General features: G+C 40.0%; 1 protein-coding gene across 1 annotated transcript in view; it reads left to right on the plus strand.

The window, feature by feature from the left end:
• Positions 1-18191, plus strand: part of PLCH1 (phospholipase C eta 1) — a 234211-nt gene that overhangs the window by 211280 nt on the left and 4740 nt on the right. The window contains exons 14-22 of the mRNA XM_040636649.1: positions 2768-2859; positions 4077-4174; positions 7338-7517; positions 7609-7716; positions 8723-8847; positions 11818-11902; positions 14617-14763; positions 15068-15147; positions 17175-17529. Coding sequence (XP_040492583.1) covers positions 2768-2859; positions 4077-4174; positions 7338-7517; positions 7609-7716; positions 8723-8847; positions 11818-11902; positions 14617-14763; positions 15068-15147; positions 17175-17529 — 1270 coding nt within the window. The remainder of the gene's footprint in view (positions 1-2767; positions 2860-4076; positions 4175-7337; positions 7518-7608; positions 7717-8722; positions 8848-11817; positions 11903-14616; positions 14764-15067; positions 15148-17174; positions 17530-18191) is intronic.

Raw genomic sequence — 18191 nt, forward strand, 5'->3', positions numbered from 1 at the left:
TTTTTTTTTTTTTTGAAAATTTCTTAAACAGGACCCCAGAAAAGAAAAAGATTGATAAGCTACTTGAAAATTTAAGAACTTCTCAAGAAATTCTCTTTATTATTACTTAATAAGCTAGTTGCATACTGGGAAAGAGTATTTTTGATACACATATCCAACAAAGGACTTATATCCTGAATATATAAAGAATTCTTACAAATCAGTACAAAAGATACCATAATTTTAAAAAAAATTATTTATTTTAGAGAGAGCGAGAGAGCATGCACAAGTGGTGGGGAGGAGCAGAAGGAGAGATCTTCAAGCAGACTCCCAATCCCCCAACCCATGAGGTCATGACCTGAGCCAAAGCCAAGAGTTGGATGCTTAACCGACTGAGCCACCCAGGAGCCCCCACAGTTTTTTGTTTTTTGTTTTTTAAATGGACAAAAGTTTAAGTGGCCTTTCACAAAAGAAGATTTCCAAATGGTTAGTGTGGAAAAGGTGCTCACCCTTATCAATCCTCTAGGAAATGCAAATTAAATGATGATGAGATTTCATATATACCCATATATATATACCCATCACAATAGCAGACATGAAACGATTGACAGCACCAAGGGCTAGTGAGGATGCTGAGCAATTCGAACTTTATTCACGGTTAATGGGAGTGTGTGTTTGTGCAACTACTCCACGCTCTTTCACGGTATCTACTAAAGCTGTATTATGCACCATGTCTTATCAGTTCCATTGTTGTTTCAGCCTCGTGACATATACCTAATATTTAGAGTGGCATTAGTTGTAATAGTACAAACAGGAAACAGTTCAAATGTCTGTCAACAATAGAATGAGTAAAAATTGTGGTGTATTCACATAAGGGAATATTTTTCAGCAAAATAGCGTGGAGTATTTATATAAAGGAATATTTTTCAGCAATGAAAATGACATGACAAAATTACAGCTACATGCAATAATATCTTTATAAACATGACATTAAGCAAAAGAAGCCAGACCCAGGATAGTACATTACATTTTGGTATGATTTATATGAAGTTTAAAAATAGGCAAAAAAGATCTATGAGGTGGAAGTCATGAGGTCTAAGTCAGGATAGTAGTTACCTTTGGGGAGGAGGTAATGACTGAACGGAGAATCAGAAGGCTTTTGGGCAGTTAGTACTTCATTTCCTCACTTGGGCGGTATCATTTTGTGGAAAGTCACCATGCTTAAGATTGTTATATTTTTCTGAATGTATGCTATGCTTCAATAAAAAGGTAAAACATAGTATACAAGAAATCAATTATTGGGTGGTAAACTTTATGCATGAACTTCTATAAGGCCATTTCTTGTACTTTAAGGAATGTCTTATCTGGAATTTCTGACTCCATCATTAGGATAATTTATTAAAAGGTTGAACAAAGTAGTCATTATAATCAAAAATTGAAAACGACCAAAATGTTCACCCATAAAGACATCTTCAGTCCAAGATTCATTCACATAATGGACAATTATGTAGCCATTGAAAGATGAAGGAATACTTTAGCTACTGTAGAATTAAAACTTATTAGACTTCAAGTCATAAGAATGAATGTCCACAAGACTATGGATTATCTTAATAAATAGGAAGAGTATTTATATTGAATGTATATTATATTGAATGAATATTCTGTAGCTTACAGAATGACTTTCCGCACTGTCTCATTTAAACATCACAACGATAATCCTTTAAAATAGTTGCTATTGTCCTTTCCTTTTAAAAAACACAGTAGGAAGCTGGAGAGGTTGGCCGGCTTGCCCGCTGGGTGAGAGGCCAAGCTGGAACGTGAGATCACCAGATGCTAGCGTCCCCACACCATGCGCTCGAGGTTCTCAAAACACCAGTAGCACCTGAGCAGGTTCTAGACTAAATTGGCGCCTTGCCGTCAGTGCAATAGACTTGAGTGTGTTTATACCAGCAGTGTGGTTTGGCATTTTATTTGTTGAGTAAGAGAAAATCTGGAGGGTGATGCGGTCCCATGGTAACGCGGGGAGTGGGCTCCCTTTCCCTTTCTAAGCCGCAGTCCTCAGATGTCCAGGGTCCTCTCTAAAGACCTTACCTTTGTTTGTGGAAGCTGTTTTTGTGCAATTACGGGGTCCCTCCCGTCATTTGTTTTTTCTGTTATGTATTGCCCAATTTGGGGGTTATCTCTAATGTGTTGGGATAAAACTGCGGCATTCCAAAAAGTCTTTATTTCTGACAGCCTTTAGTCCTGCAGCCTTTCAGCCTGAATCCTGTGGGTAATAATTTTTATTCTGTTGATAGAAATTAAAATGGGTCAAAATCTCAAAAGTGCAGTTTGACGTAGACGGTTCTTTGAGTGCATGCTAATAAAAAGCAGGAAAAAGTTATTCATAAAAAAAATTACTACTTGTCTTTTTTGTCGAATCTTTTATTTCCTAAATAAAAGAACATTTTATCCCCTTACAGTCATTTGAATAGATATTATAACTATGACCCTGCTGTTCATGGGGACCTTCAACGCATGACTAATAGTCTTGCTAAAACCTTCATCTTTTGTGGCTTAGAGGTCAGTTTTACAGCAAGAACCCCTCAGTTTTGCCGTAATAGTGTAATTATGATCATAGACCTGCTTGTTATTAATGGGAAGGCAAGCTGCAATTTTTGGTTCATTTATTTCCTTCCAAGTAATTGTCCTTTTTGCGTATATTATAATGCCCAGTCCGTTCTCTGTATGTTGTGCATGTACCAGATGCAGTGAGTTTCTTGTTAAGTTTACTGTGATTTTCCAGCAGAAAACCACAAAATCACGGCCTAAGTCATATAGCACTGATGACGAGGAGGACACACAGCAGAATCCCGGCAAGGAGACCGGCCAGCTATACAGGTAAGAAGGAGTCTCCCCGTTTCTTGCTTAGACTCCAGGGCCTCTCCATTCCCATCGGCTCGGCTGTTTTAGTTGTATGTGTCTAGAGAAGTGGATCACAAGGTCAAGTGCTCAGTGCAGCAGGACGTGGGAGGATGAACTGGGTATGAGATAATAACGCGTGGAGGGGACTTACACTGCGCCTGGCACACAGGGAGCTCTTGCTTAGTGCCAGCGGTGGCAGTGGTCAGGGAAGAGGTCTCTTCAGCGAAGAGAGAGGGGCCACAGGAGCCAGGCTGGGGGGCTCTCCTAGGAGACTGAAGGAGAAGATGCCTGATGAGCCCATGTGAAGAGCTAGATATCTGAAATCAGCCAGACTTGAAACTCTTGTTCCTTCACCACTAACATGGGATGAGTTAGGCTTCTCATATGTTTCTATTGCTTAGGGTCATTGTGAGGATTAAAGGAATTAAAGTACTTAGCCTGATAAGCCCTGTTCCAATTAACTAAGCACTCAAAAATATTAGCTGCTGTTTTCTTTATTATTGCCAATAGAATTTGAGCTGAATAAGATGATTTCCTCGCACCTTGTGTATACAGTAAAGTCACAGAGGAATGTAAATTATATCATAGATAAGTGCACGCACACACACGCCCCCCGTGCCTTTATTGAAAGACTGAAATTAAATGAAATTAGAAGCGTAGAGAGGTCTTGTAGGAATGGATGACATTTAGTACTCAATTAAATTTTATTTTTAGCTTCACTTCAGCAGAATGTCCATACATAAAATGGTAACTAGTAAGGGCAGAGGAGATGTGTAGTTCCTACCCTTAGGGCACAGAAAATTCCATATGTAGTTACAGTAAAGGATATAAGAGAAATGGGATCACCTTCCAGGAGACCTCTGCTGTGACTGTTCTCAAATAGAAGTCCGGGTTCTCCTGCCAAAGTGGAGCAGATGCCTGGTGAATTCTGGTGTTACTCGCTAGCTGGGGAACAGTGACCATCAAGCCCTTCACGACAGAGCTCACAAATACACGAGGAGACACTGATTCTTGGAGGAACAGTGAATAAAACCACACGAGTAGGGTATTGTGGTGGAAAGAGAACTGAACTCGGACTCATAAGTGAGTTCTAATCCTGGCTCCATTAGGAGCAGGTAGGGAAGGTGGAGTGACCACAAGCCCAAGCGTCTTCCAGCTGTAAATGACATGAGTCCTGACTGTGTATGTCACAGGTTGGGTCGCCGCAGGAAAACCATGAAGCTCTGCCGAGAGCTCTCTGACTTGGTGGTGTATACAAACTCCGTGGCGGCCCAGGACATCGTGGATGATGGTAAGGAGAGAGTTTTTCTTCTTGGGTAAACATTCTTGACCTTTGTCAGCCGTTTACTAATTGTTTGTTAATCAGATCATCAGCACACACTTCTGGAACTGTGTGGCATCCAACGGGTCAGGAAACTGATGCCAGTATAAGGCCTCACTCACGTGGCGGCCATATTGATTACTGTGGTAGCCTGACTGGCTGGGCAGAGGAAGACTTCATTGTTATATAAAGACAGGTGCATTATAACAATGTCTTGCGGAAAGAGTGAACTATGGAGACCTGACCTGGTTTGGTGGCCAGGTCACAGGTGGACGTTCCTAGTGTGCGTGACCAGAAGAAAGAAGAAAGCTAAAGTAACGCCTCAAGAAGTCCTGTATTTTGTCATTGGAAACTTTGACTTTGATAAAGATAATTTAACCCACAGATTGAAGTCTTAACGGAAAGAGCAGGAATTTCAGAAGCACTGATCCTTTCACTGTTTTTCACCTATTATTCGCATCATGTTGCATTGAGAAATCCTAGTAACAAGTGTTCTTACCCCGGACTTTCCTGCTAGCTGCTTTTCTTCCCTTTACCCTCTTCCCTTCTCATTTCTGTTTTGCTCAGTTACTGACTTAGAAAAATAAACTCCAGTCATATGGCTTTTCAATCTAATTTTATTTTTAGTGGAAGTGAAATGTAAGTGAAAAATCTCTCATTTTTCCAACAAATCTTAGTGAAGGAAAAACAACATTGTGCTGAGTCTTACGACTGGAACAAATCTCTGGGATTCTCTTCTCAGATCTCTCTTTTTTGTTTTCCCATTCCACAAGTGTATCTTTTTCTGTCTTACCTTTGGTGTTGATTCCTTCCTCAAATGGAGCCAATTAAAAAGAAAATAAAATTAATTCCACATGCAAGAACATGAGAAACTGTCCTTACAATAACCTCCCATAGCTAGAAAATAAACTCAGTGAGTGGTTTAATGGAGTGAAAGGTGTATTTGGTTTAGACAAATATAATTTTTAAAAAAGATTTATTTATTTATTTGAGAGAGAGAGAAAATGAGAACATGAGTGGAGGAGGGGCAGAGGGAGAGAGAGAGAATCATCAAGCAGGTTCCCACACAGGGCTCGATCCCAGGACCCTGAGATTATGACCTGAGCCAAAACCAAGAGTTGGATACTTAACCCACTGAGCCACTCAGGTGCCCCAAGGAATATAATTTCTATTAAATACGTTAAGAAACCATAATTCTGGGGGCGCCTGGGTGGCACAGTCGTTAAGCGTCTGCCTTCGGCTCAGGGTGTGATCCTGGCGTTCTAGGATCGAGCCCCACATCGGGCTCCTCTGCTGGAAGCCTGCTTCTTCCTCTCCCACTCCCCCTGCTTGTGTTCCCTCTTTCGCTGGCTGTCTCTGTCAAATAAATAAATAAAATCTTTAAAAAAAAAACCATAATTCTATTAGCTTAATGGAAAATAATGTTGAGTACTCTCTAGCTCTTGAACTTAAGGAGTTTTGGGTGTGTGTGTGTGTGTGTAGCCACAAAACGAGCAATAAATAACGAATGCGTGTCTTATCCCAATGCTAAGCAACTCAAACTGTTCATATGCTAATTGATAATACGCCTCATTAGCAAGGTCATCTTACTGATAATGTGGTGTACATATTTATGTGGAGAGACAGACAAAACAGTGGCACTGATTATAGTGTTACTGCGCCTGACCGTGGCTTGTCAAAAAGACTGCGTGTTTTCTCCTGTCACGTTTAAAGCATTACTCATCAAAATCTGCAAGTAAGATTATGTTTAGTCTGCTCGGCAAACGTAAACTATGTTAATAAGTATGTCAATAAAATGTACGTGATAAGGAAAGAGTGTATGTGAGGGGAATCATCAGATTAAAAGCGGTGATTTCTTTGCCTCCATCTTGCATTTAAGATCACTCCAAGTTGCATCTTTAGAGTGTAATTGTTAGTCGTTTGGCCGGCATTTACTGTCTACGGTTCTACAGTCCTGAGGACAGCTGGGGCCCTGGGAGACTGTGTGCTCCACTGAACATGCACAGGGTGGATACCATCCAGGCCCAGCTGGCCCAGTAAGACTAGAGAGTTCAACTCCTTGGCTTCATGAGCGGGGTCCCTCCGTCTGGGTTCAGATACACTCTCAGCTCGTCAGAGTAAACACTGGAACGGGAATGAGGCTCTCGGCACGTTTGGGTCTTTATTTGGGCCAGCTTTTTCCAGCAGGTCCAGAAGACACAGGAGCGGTCGTTTTGGGGGTAGGATGAAGATGTTCGGTGAAGGGGTAGGAGTAGTAGGGGCGTTATAGACACGGGATTGGGGGGGAAGGGTGGGGTATTGAATGCTTGGGGGTTAACTCCATCCTGACCCTCAGAGCTGGTGTTTCCTTGGCCTGGATTAACACCACCTGATGATAGGCCAAGCAGAAACTTTAATCCAGGCTTCCCATTCTTTTACCTCGCTTGATTTTTTCCATGGTTTATATGGATAGTTGTTGATTGTTCTTGTTTCTGAGATTTTATTCTTTTATAATCCTCTTTTAAAATCTTTCTCCATTATTATTCCTTTTGCCCAAAAATAACTTTTGACTGGTTTCATAATTCTATTCAAATTAACATTAAAACTCAGTTTTTCTCCTTTGGAATTGGTCTTTTATTTTCTTGGGCCCTGAATGCTATCAGTTAATACGTGCTTCACATGTGTGCTTTTTAGATGAATGCCTTCAATGAATGTCTCCCTGTTATCAGGAATAAGGTACTTAGTAATAAGTTACATAGTTTTATTTATCCGTGACTGTCTATGTCTTTGGCAAAGATATTCTATTGGAATCATGCCCCTAAAAAATAATTTTCCTGCCAACCCTCTTCATACTAGCCAGATAGACATGCATTAGTGAGATGATTGAATTCTTGGGCGAACATGGGGCTCAGAAATAGGCAGTTATCCTTGTAAGATGAGCAGCTCAGATTTGAACTCAAAATGGTTCAAGTGTTGCAAGAATGGGGTTTTATGGATCTTTCTTCGTCCGAAGCTACTCGTCCTCTGCTTGAATTCACTCTTTTGCTCTGCGTGTTATTATGGATACAATCTGATGTATTAAAAAGTGTTTTGTGAGTGGTGTTTTCTTGACTGAGGTTCTCACTTTTCTTTTTTCTTTATTAAAAACTGCCAGGAACCACAGGAAACGTGTTATCGTTTAGTGAAACAAGAGCACATCAGGTGGTTCAGCAGAAATCGGAGCAGTTCATGATTTATAACCAAAAGCAGCTCACGAGGATTTACCCTTCCGCCTACCGCATTGATTCCAGTAACTTCAACCCTCTGCCCTACTGGAACGCAGGTTGCCAGCTAGGTGTGTATGCCTCAGGAAGGAGCAATTCTCTCTATGTCCTGCCTCCATGCTGCTGTCTTGCCTAATTCTCTCAAACTTTGAACTTGCGCAGTGGCACTGAACTACCAGTCTGAAGGGCGAATGATGCAATTAAATCGAGCCAAGTTCAAGACGAATGGCAATTGTGGCTACGTCCTCAAACCCCAACAGATGTGCAAAGGTGTGTGTTCACTTCAGAGTCACCTCTGATTGCAAGCACTGTACCGAAGGAGCTCTCTGGAAAATGCGATACGTCAGTGTTTTGCAACATGATTTTTTAAAAATAGACAGGTGAAGGTGTTAGCATGTAAATTAGAACTCCTGTCAGAGCTATTTAACATACGGGGAGTATGAGGTTTAGAATGTTCTCTTGGGAGGTTATGCACATAAAGAGGGGCACAAATGGCAATGGATTATCGTCTGAGATCCAGTGCCCCAGCATGGTACTCACTGAGCATTACTTATAAATTGAGCCCTATCTTTCAGTGAGTCTGAAACCCACTAGCAAAATTAAAATACCACCCTAAACAATTTTATCAAGCCCTTTTAGGCAGCGTAGTCCAATTATAAAACAGTGCTAACAAAAAGGAAAAGATAATGTAGTGTTAGATAAAAAAACACTTGTTTTTGGTTCTGCTCGTTAAAATTCTTTAAAAAATTTCCACATTGGGTTTTTAGCAATTCAGGTAAGGAAGTGTTGTCAGATGTGCCTTCAGGATTTTATGTTTTCTTGCTCTGCTGTTTACTTCAGTTCAGGTCTTCTTTCTGTTGGTTTTATTCACTCTATACACCTACGATAGTTTGTGTTAGAAAATTATTTGAATCTGACATAAGTGCTCTTCTCTACACTACTGGCATTCCAAGAAAGTGCCTCTCTTCCCCCTCGCCATGATTGATAATTGCACCACAGACACTTTAAGTTGGCCCATTCCTTTGCCTTTGGGAGCATGGATTGTAACAAAAGCCACAGCCATAGAAATGCCAGCTGGCATTGCCTTCAGGTAAAAGCCACGCTGGTGGCTATGGGATCATTTCTTTGCTCCAAGAAACACTGTAGTAATTCAGCATCTGTTGTTTCTTTATTCTGCATGCTTGAAGGGTGTGTGTGTGTGTGTGTGTGTGTGTGTGTGTGTGTGTGTTCCCATGTTGCCAACCTCAGATTCTAACCTCTGCTTTACTTGGCTTAGGGACTTTCAACCCTTTCTCTGGTGATCCACTTCCTGCCAACCCCAAAAAGCAGCTCATCCTGAAAGTGATCAGTGGACAGCAACTCCCCAAACCTCCAGACTCCATGTTTGGAGACCGAGGCGAGGTGAGCCATGTGTAGGACCAAGTGGTTCATTACATGATTATTTTATTGTGTTTACATTTTGTCTGAAATATCTTCAGAGTTCTCTCTCCCTCTCTGTGTGTATGTGTTTGTAAATGAGCACTGACCTCAGCTCATCAGATATCAGCTGACTTATTGGCAAAGCATTGATGGTTCCTTCTGGAATGCAGTGCAACATCTTTTTTGGAGGCCATGCCATGTCCTTCCTCTCAGGAGTGGTTTGTCACCTCAGGCTCTTTGCTACTCCTACTTGTTAAACCAGCATTTTTGGATCTTGAGTGTTGACTGGGGACACCACACAGCCCTGCTGTTGGGTTCCACCATAAACTCTTCGTTGCAAATCTCAGCTGACCCATGATGCTATGTGATCGTCCTCTTCACCTTGTCAGCCTTCAATCCCATTCTCCACAGGGGCTATTTCCAGCCTTCTCTCTCCTCAAACCGGTGTTCTCATCACTTTCCTTCTCAACGTCTACAGACGGCACCGAGTCCTACTACTCAGAAAGTAGGAGTTTCATATGGGATCGTTTGTTCCATCTCTGTTGCCTCCAGCCTAATCCACACCCCCATTGTCTCTCGTCAGTTCTGCTGACATAGACCTGCAGCTGACTGGTCTCCCTGCTTCCATCCTGTCCTCCTCTTAGCAGCAAGAGTAATTGTTTGGACAGTATCAGAAAATGTATCCGTACCCCTTCTTTCCTTTTTTCTTCACTGTCTGCAAAAATGAAGACTTACTTCCTGTTGTTTCTCTCAAACTTTTTATTGTGAGGATTTTTGAACCTCAGAAAAGTTGTGAGAATAGTAAAATTAATGCCATATCTCTAGCATCTCGATTCACCAATAACATTTCTAAATTTTGTTAGATTTGCTTTCTCTCTCTTTCATGTGTCTATGTATATATGTCTGTGTATGTATATGAAGTAAATTTAACAAAATTCAAAAATTAAATAACACATATGTACACATACATTTGCATTTCTTCGTAGAGTCATTTGAGAATAAGTTGTTGACATCTTGACCCCTAAAAACCTATGTACTTTAGCACTTATCTCCTAAGAATGAGAACATTCTCCTCTCTAACCACAATATGATGACATTTAATATTGATATAATGATATTATCTAATATAAAATCTATATTCCGTTTTCTCCAGTTGTCCCCAAATTGTCCTTATAGCTCCTTCTTTTTTCTTTTTTCTTTTTTTCTTTATGTATTCAGGATCCAATGAAGGATTACACATTGCTTTTAGTTGTCATTCTCTTTGATCCTTTTAAAATCTAGAACAGTCGTCTAGATTTCTTATTTGTTTTCATGATATTGACATTTTACAAAATGTCCAAGCCAGTTATTTTCAGAATGTCCTTCAATTGGAATTTACCTGATTGCTTCTTCGTGATAGGAATAAAAAGAAAGGTATTTGCCACCATCCAATTCCGTTCTTGCAGCATCTCATGGAGATTACAGTCTGAGGAAGCGGACACTGGGGTCTCAGGTTTGCAGATGAGGAAACTGAAACATAGGTACAGAGCTTGCCTAGGGCAACACGGGAGCCGGGTTTTGAAGCAGGAAGTTACTCTTCAAGCCTGTGGTCTTCTTGATTTCCTTATGAACAAAAGGTCATATTCACTACCTGCCCCCCAAAATCTGAGGTACCCAATGGTCCAGTTTTAGCACAGGGTTTTACTGAAAGGAAAAACTTCTAGCATCAGATGATTAATTGAAAATGAGTAAACTTCATGATTTATTTAGTAAACAAAAAATATGTGTATCCACCCGATGTACTCAACATGTTTTTCAAACATACTTCTAGCTCTTATTCCCTGAAGCTCCCTCAATACTCCATATTCTCCTTAGTTTCCAAGTTCCTAAAATGTTTTCTCAGACTCATAACTCTCTCTCCTTTACACTTCTAGATCAGCTCTTTCTGGATTCTTAAGGTTTCAATCTTTCATTGCTTCTTATTCATAAATTGCATGATAAAAGAGAGCTTATGAATGACCAACAAAGCAGGGTCTCTCCTCCTGGAGGAGAGGAAATGTGGGGAATGTGGGAAGGAAGACTAAACATTCATTTTTTCTATTGATTCCTTTTTAATTTTGTTATTTTTGATACTTTTTGAGTTACATAATAGTACACAAGTGATTTAAATACAGTAAAGCGCACAAATCATAGCTTGATTAATTTCTATGCAACCCAGATCAACACAGAACATCTGAGAATCCCCCCAGAAGTCTTCCATTTACCCTTCCAGTAAATACCTACTCCCAACTCCCCATATCAAACACCACCCCCTATCATAACAGGTTAATGTTGTCAGTGTTCAGACTTCATGTAAATGAACTCTTACAGTATATGCTCTCTCTCTCTCTTTTTTTAAGATTTTATTTTTTTAAGTAATCTCTACACCCAACATGGGGTTCGAACTCACAACCCCAACAGCAAGAGTTGCATGCTCTACCAACTGAGCCAGCCAGGCACCCCCAGAATATACTCTTTTATGTCTGGATTGCTCAACAGTATGTCGATGTTGCAGAATTTTTTCTTTTTCATTATTGTATGGTAGTCCTTAAATGAATAATCCATGATTCATCCATCCTATTCATGATAGACATTTAGGTTGTTTCCAGTATGTGACTGTAATGAATACAGCTGCTCTAAGCATGGACAAAACCTCTCATTTCTGTTGGATATATACCTCGAACTGGAGTTGTAGCTTCATTGGAAAAAATTTGTATAGCATCAGTAAATATTGGCAAACAAAAATTTAAACTTTTATTTCTGTTTCAGATACCTAAATCTGTTGTTACAGTTTCTCTTTCCTAACAGGAAAGTAGGCACCTAATGAAAGGGGTTACTATTGAAACATGAGCATTTTGGCTAATATTCGCAAATTAATTAACACACATATAGAAATGTATCAGTTGTAATAATACTCTCTCTTTATTTACATAGATCATTGACCCTTTTGTTGAAGTCGAAATTATCGGATTGCCAGTAGATTGTTGTAAAGATCAAACCCGTGTGGTAGATGACAATGGTAAGATGACAGTCTGTTTCCTTTTAATCAAGAGGCTCTAGAAATAAAATTTGCGCTGAAAAAGAACAAATTGTCTATGTAGAAGAGAAACAAATCCCTAAAATTCATAACTGCCCTCTGAGTTTCTGTTAAAGTCTTTTAGCACGTGAAACTGAGTAAATGTGGGATTGATTCATGGTCTGTTTTCGTGGATTTTAATCGAGACTCTTAAATGCTTTGCTTTTGAAGCAAAACTTTTTTTCTAATGAAGAGAATTAATGATATTTTAAAGGGCTGGGTTAAAACTTAGGAAAATGCCTCTATTACATATTTATATTGTATTTTCATGATGTAAGTTACTTCAGAGCTCTCATTCATGATGCCTGTATGTCTTGATGATTTTTCATTGTGTTCTGGAGCATATAAAACTCGAAAGGCAAGTGCAGTGTGCTCTGGCAAGTTTACTTCTTAATATGTCCATATGGTGAATGGGCAACATTCTTGTATTCTGGCCATGCCGTAAAAATAGCTTTCTTAACCTAAGCCTCATGTCTTTTTCTTGGTAACCTCCTTACATGGTGTTTGTTCATACATTTGACAAGCATTATGGCATACCTATTTTTCTCAATCTCTAGTCATTAATACTCTAAATCTAAACCACAGTGCTCAAAACATTTAAGAAATTAGAGGTTCAGAGGGAGACCTTAAGAGGAGTTTCCCCCCCTTTTTTTTTTAAATTCAATTAGCCAACATTTTGTACATCACTAGTTTCAGATTCGTTTTTTTTAAGATTATTTTAGAGGGCAAGCTCGAGCATGAGCGGGGTTGGGGGGCAGATGGAGAGGGAGAGAGAATCTCAAGCAGACTCCACACTGAGTGCAAGCCAGATGCAGGGCTCAATTCCTTGACCCCAAGATCATGACCATGAGCCAAAATCAAGAGTGAGATGCTCAACCAGCTGAGCCACCCAGGTGCCCCCGTTAAGAGGAGTTTTTTCTGAGTGCTAGCTTAAGGAAAGGAATTTGAGGATTCAAGAGTAGCATAAACGTATTACTTAAGGAAATAACATGCTTAAAGGAAGCGGACTTGTATATTGCATTTTCCCGTCAACGGCCATTGTTCTGTTTTTGTTTTTGTTTTTGTCTCAGAAGTAATTGAAAAGTCATTACCAAGGTAACAAAAACACAATCTCTTCTCTTGTTTAGAAGGGACAGTTCAATGATTTCAGTCCATAATTATTTCCTTAGCTGAGGTATTTTATAGTAAGATTAAGTAGCTGATGCCTCCTGAATACATGTATTTAATAAAATTTATTTTCATTTTTAGAAAAGAAAAACAAACTTAGCACTTGAAATTTTATCAGTTTATATAGTTTATTTTATCTGAGAAAATTTTATCAAGAAATTTATTTTTACCTTTCAGAATATGAGTTAAATTATATATCTTTCTATTTATTTTCAAGAGCTATGAAAATATATCTTCCATGTATTAAGGTCTTGCTTCATGGGAAGGCACTGGAAAACAATAGTGCACAGTCTAATTTGGCTCTGTAACTAGCTGTGTGGCCTTACGTGCATTGTTTTCTCTGAATATCAATTTTCTCAACCACAAAATGACTTATAAATACTTGCATTTCTTACTTAAAAAAAAACATTTGTAGGATGCCTGGGTGGCTCAGTCAGTTAAACGTCTGCCTTTGGCTCAGGTGTGATTCCCAGGGTCCTGGGATCCAGTCCCGCATCGGGCTCCTTGCTCAGCAGGGAGCCTGCTTCTCCCTCTGCCTGCCACTTCCCCTGCTTGTACTCTCTCTCTCTTTCTCTTTCACTCTCTTTCTTGAAATAAATAAATTAAATCTTAAAAAAAAAAAAAAAAAGATATCCTGGGGCGCCTGGGTGGCACAGCGGTTAAGCGTCTGCCTTTGGCTCAGGGTGTGATCCCGGCATTCTGGGATCGAGCCCCGCATCAGGCTCCTCCGCTGGGAGCCTGCTTCTTCCTCTCCCACTCCCCCTGCTTGTGTTCCCTCTCTCGCTGGCTGTCTCTCTGTCAAATTAATTAATTAATTAATTAATTAAAAAAAAAAGATATCCTTTAAAAAAAAGCATTTGTTACTTGTGTAATTTAAAAAAATTATATAGTTTTGAAAGCTAATAATAATGTAGTTTTTCTTAATTAGAAAAAAAACACAAAAACCCTGCCTTGCCATCCTTAGAGGATCGCTGTAAGGGTTAAATAAGGCGCTATATCTACAGTAGCGTTGAAACCCGCACAGCACCTTATAAAACGTTTGCTGGTGATTATTATAGCAGCAGAATCTTTTGTGGGTGAGAACCATAATTCTTCCTGTTTCTGGCAAAGTGGGATCTCTCTTTCTCTCTTTATTTCTTCCTTTTTTTTTTCCTGCGTAAACATTCTTAGATCACTACTAAAGATATTTTTGAGCTTATTGAAACATTCTGAAATTGCCTAAAGGAACTTTCCCTACAATGCAATTTGGGCATCAAAGATTATTAGAATTGATGCAATCATTTACAAGCAATCTTCCTACCAATTATTTTCTAGCAATGGGGCGAATTCCAAGAGTTTATTCCAGTAAGGCATCCTGGACTGGTGTGGTCATCTTCACGAGTTTAATAACCATCGCAAGCAATTTTCAGTCTGCTTTGCAGATGTTGCTGCCAATTCATTTTTCCCCAAGCCCTTTGCTTTTCTGATTTTTCTCTTCCTATTTCTCTGAGGATTTAACCCTGTGTGGGAAGAAACCCTGACATTTACAGTACACATGCCAGACATAGCTTTGGTTCGGTTCCTTGTATGGGATCATGATCCGATTGGACGAGACTTTGTTGGACAAAGAACCGTGACCTTCAGCAGCTTAGTGCCTGGTAGGTAGGGTCTGGCCTTTCCTCTCTAGCCTGACCATTCAGTTTTCTTCGGAAGATTTAATATATGATCTGTGATATATACACCATGTAGCATATATGATATATAAAATATGTGTTATATGAATGTTAACATGTTTTGTGAAATGTAAAGAATTATAGTAAATAATAAATAAAATAATAAATAATAATAAAATAATAAATAATAAATAAATAATAAAGTAAGTAATACTTCATTTAGTTGCACCCATGGGAAAGTTAAATGTAAGTCCAAGTAAAAGGAAACTATTTTCTCTGCTTTTCTCAGGCTACCGGCACGTCTATTTGGAAGGACTGACAGAAGCATCTATATTTGTCCACGTAACAATCAATGAAATCTATGGAAAGGTGAGAAAGATTATAGGGCTTAAAGCCACATGGTCCTTAACAAAGTTATTTTTTGAGTAATTGCTTAAAAGGCACGTACTTCTTAACAAAGTTGTTCTTTAGTGGTAAACTAGAGGGAAGCCCAGTGAGCCCTGTGTGCTAGCCTGCCAGGTCTTGTCCTGATCCACATGTGCTCCTTCCGTTGTTTTGGGGTGTGTACTCATTCCTTCCACTTAGGGGGCCTCTCTGAGCTTATGAGAAAACCACTAATCTCTCAGATGATCCTTTGTTTCACTACAACAATAAATATATGCTTAAACATTGAATTTTATTTTAAGAAGACCTAGCTGGCTGCAGCAGGAAATGTGGTGTCTCAGATGGTTAAGGAATTACCAGTACTAACCAGACTGTGATTCCAGCCAGTTCTAAGCGGGACGTATTCATTTGGTGTCGTTGTATTTAGCTGAAAACCTAAAACTGTGAATGAATCTAAAGCCACCCACGGGACTTTTAAGGGCATGATAAGGACTTTCTTTTAAGAAATAGACTACAAAAAATGTATTCTAGTTTTCTCCTGATGCTACTGTCTTCATTACACAACTTATTTGAGGCTTACAAATCAATAGGCTGTCCTTTAGTCATGCCAAGTGATTGGGGACTTGGCCACTGGAACGATTTGCTGGGACCAGATGTGATTAGGAGGGACTGTAAGAGCCTTGGCTAGCACCGAGGAATGCCCAGTGCTCTGTTCTAGAAAGTCCACAGTGCTTGAAGCTTCTCCTGGAGAGTTATAGACATCCTCTATGCCTTAGCTTCCCCATCTGTAAAGGTAGGGTAAAAACAGTACCTATCTCATAAAAAATTATGTTATCCTTAGAAAGCTGCCTGGCATATAGTAAATGACCAAAAATGTTCGCTAATCTTAACATTACTGTGACTACAAGCCAGTTTCTAGGGAGTGGAACAATTCAGGCTGAATTAGGGGGTATAATGTTTCTCCTTACATCAGTTGGTATGGGAGGGGAACGAAGGAGTCTAAGAGTAATGAAGTTTTATTCTATGACTTTCTATGTCTAGTCCTCAGTTTCTGCCTGGGCTGCTTGTTGCGATGCTTTCTCTGGCATAAATGCACGCAAATGTGAACGATTGACAATGATTCTTGAACTTCTAGGGATCCCAGGTTACCTAACTAGTATCTAGTATTCATCCTGCTTGAGGGAAACAACGAAATTCAGAATTTATTTAAAACTTGAGCCAGAAAGGAATTAAAATATGAAAAAGAAAGTGTTCCATAGGCTTTCCATTCTCCTAAATAGATGTCCACTTCCAAGTCACATCATATATTATTTTTCAAGGTATATTTGAGTTGGGATGCATAAACCACAATGTGGCGGGGATGAGCTGAGTAACGGATGAACCTGTGATGAGAAATCACCGAAGGTGGAAGAAAGGGTTTATAGAAGCATATGCATTCTTGTCTTTTGTGGTTACTTGTGCCACTTTCTTGAATGAGCCCAAATTGTGTTCTGTTGTGTTTTGTTTTCTTCCCTTGCAGTGGAGCCCTTTAATACTCAACCCCAGTTATACTATATTGCACTTTCTAGGAGCTACAAAGGTAGTTTCTCAGCATGGCGCCTTGCTCTCGCTGACATATTTCTTTTTAAGTGGTTATGGCAGCATGCTCTCTCATATCACTCCATTTCCTGCTTGCCACTTTGAAACATGCATCTGTTGCTTTAAGGTGGCTGAAGTTCATAGCGGTCTATTAAGTGTGGAAACTTTTCCTATCACCTTGTCATCTCCGGGTAGGAAGCTTCTGGGTAGCTTGGTTGCAAAAATGGAAGGCTGCCTCCTCGCCAAGTAAGGTCAATAAGGCGTGCATGATGTTGTACAGACATGCTGTGAGCTGCCGTTTTCTTAGTTGGATATCCTTCAATGGCTGTACGATTTTGTTCTGTGTCCATTTTTCGTGGAGCTGTCATTGAAAAGGCAAGGTGTTGACACAATGGGATTTGCTTAACGTGGGCTTCCTTCTTCTGTGCCTGCAGAACAGACAGCTCCAAGGTCTGAAGGGGTTGTTCAATAAGAATCCCCGGCACGGCTCGTCAGAAAACAATTCCCATTATGTTCGGAAACGATCGATTGGAGATCGGATTCTGAGACGCACAGCCAGTGCTCCGGCCAAAGGCAGAAAAAAGAGCAAAATGGGCTTCCAGGAAATGGTCGAGATAAAGGATTCTGTGTCTGAGGCTTCAAGAGATCACGACGGTGTCCTGAGGAGGACCACACGGAGTTTGCAAGAGCGCCCTGTCTCTTTGCCTGTTGACAAAAGTCTTCTGGGGGCCTTGACACTGCCTCTGTCTGCAGCAGCGAAAGACGCTGAAGGAAAAGAACATTCCCTGGGTAAGATGCTTTAAGTTTCTCTTTCGAAGCCGTATTTTGGTTCCTGATTACCATTATGACCTGGTTAATGTTCTTTCTATAGTCCAGGTAAAAATAGACCAAAAAAATAAATAATTTGTAAGGTTAGCTTTAGGCCAGATCTTAAACTTTGGGGCGAGGGGGGAAGAGCTACATTGACATTTGAAATTGATAGTGAGGGAAAAGGGGAACAATCAGGTGTGACGGTATGGAGCCCGGGGGTCTGTGAGGTGCCCTGTAGGGAGGTGAAACGGGCAAAACAGGAGCAGAGATCTTGGTTTTCCAAGTGGATGCAATATTTACTGATCGTTCTGAGGTTTAATAGAATTATATTGATTTTTTTTTTTTGAGGTTGGATAGAGTTGTGTTTCTTTCCCCAACATATAACACATTTCCACGATTAGAAATGTTTACGGAGAAAGAAGTCAAGCCAGATGTTAAAAGCAAGCCTTTGTCTTCACTTGAGAAGTCTTTGCTTCCTCAAGAGGTAGCTCAGGCGATATTTTCCTCTGGCCTCCTTTCCCCGATCCCTGGATGTTGGCGGGGAGGGAAGCATGTCTCCGGCTCCTGTCCAGTTATAGGCTCCTCAAGCATACGGATCAAGCCTTACCTGTCTTTCCCCCTAAGTCGAGCATAATGCTTCA

Source organism: Ursus maritimus, unplaced genomic scaffold, assembly GCF_017311325.1.
Source record: "Ursus maritimus isolate PB19 unplaced genomic scaffold, ASM1731132v1 scaffold_20, whole genome shotgun sequence".
NCBI classification, from domain to species: domain Eukaryota; kingdom Metazoa; phylum Chordata; class Mammalia; order Carnivora; family Ursidae; genus Ursus; species Ursus maritimus.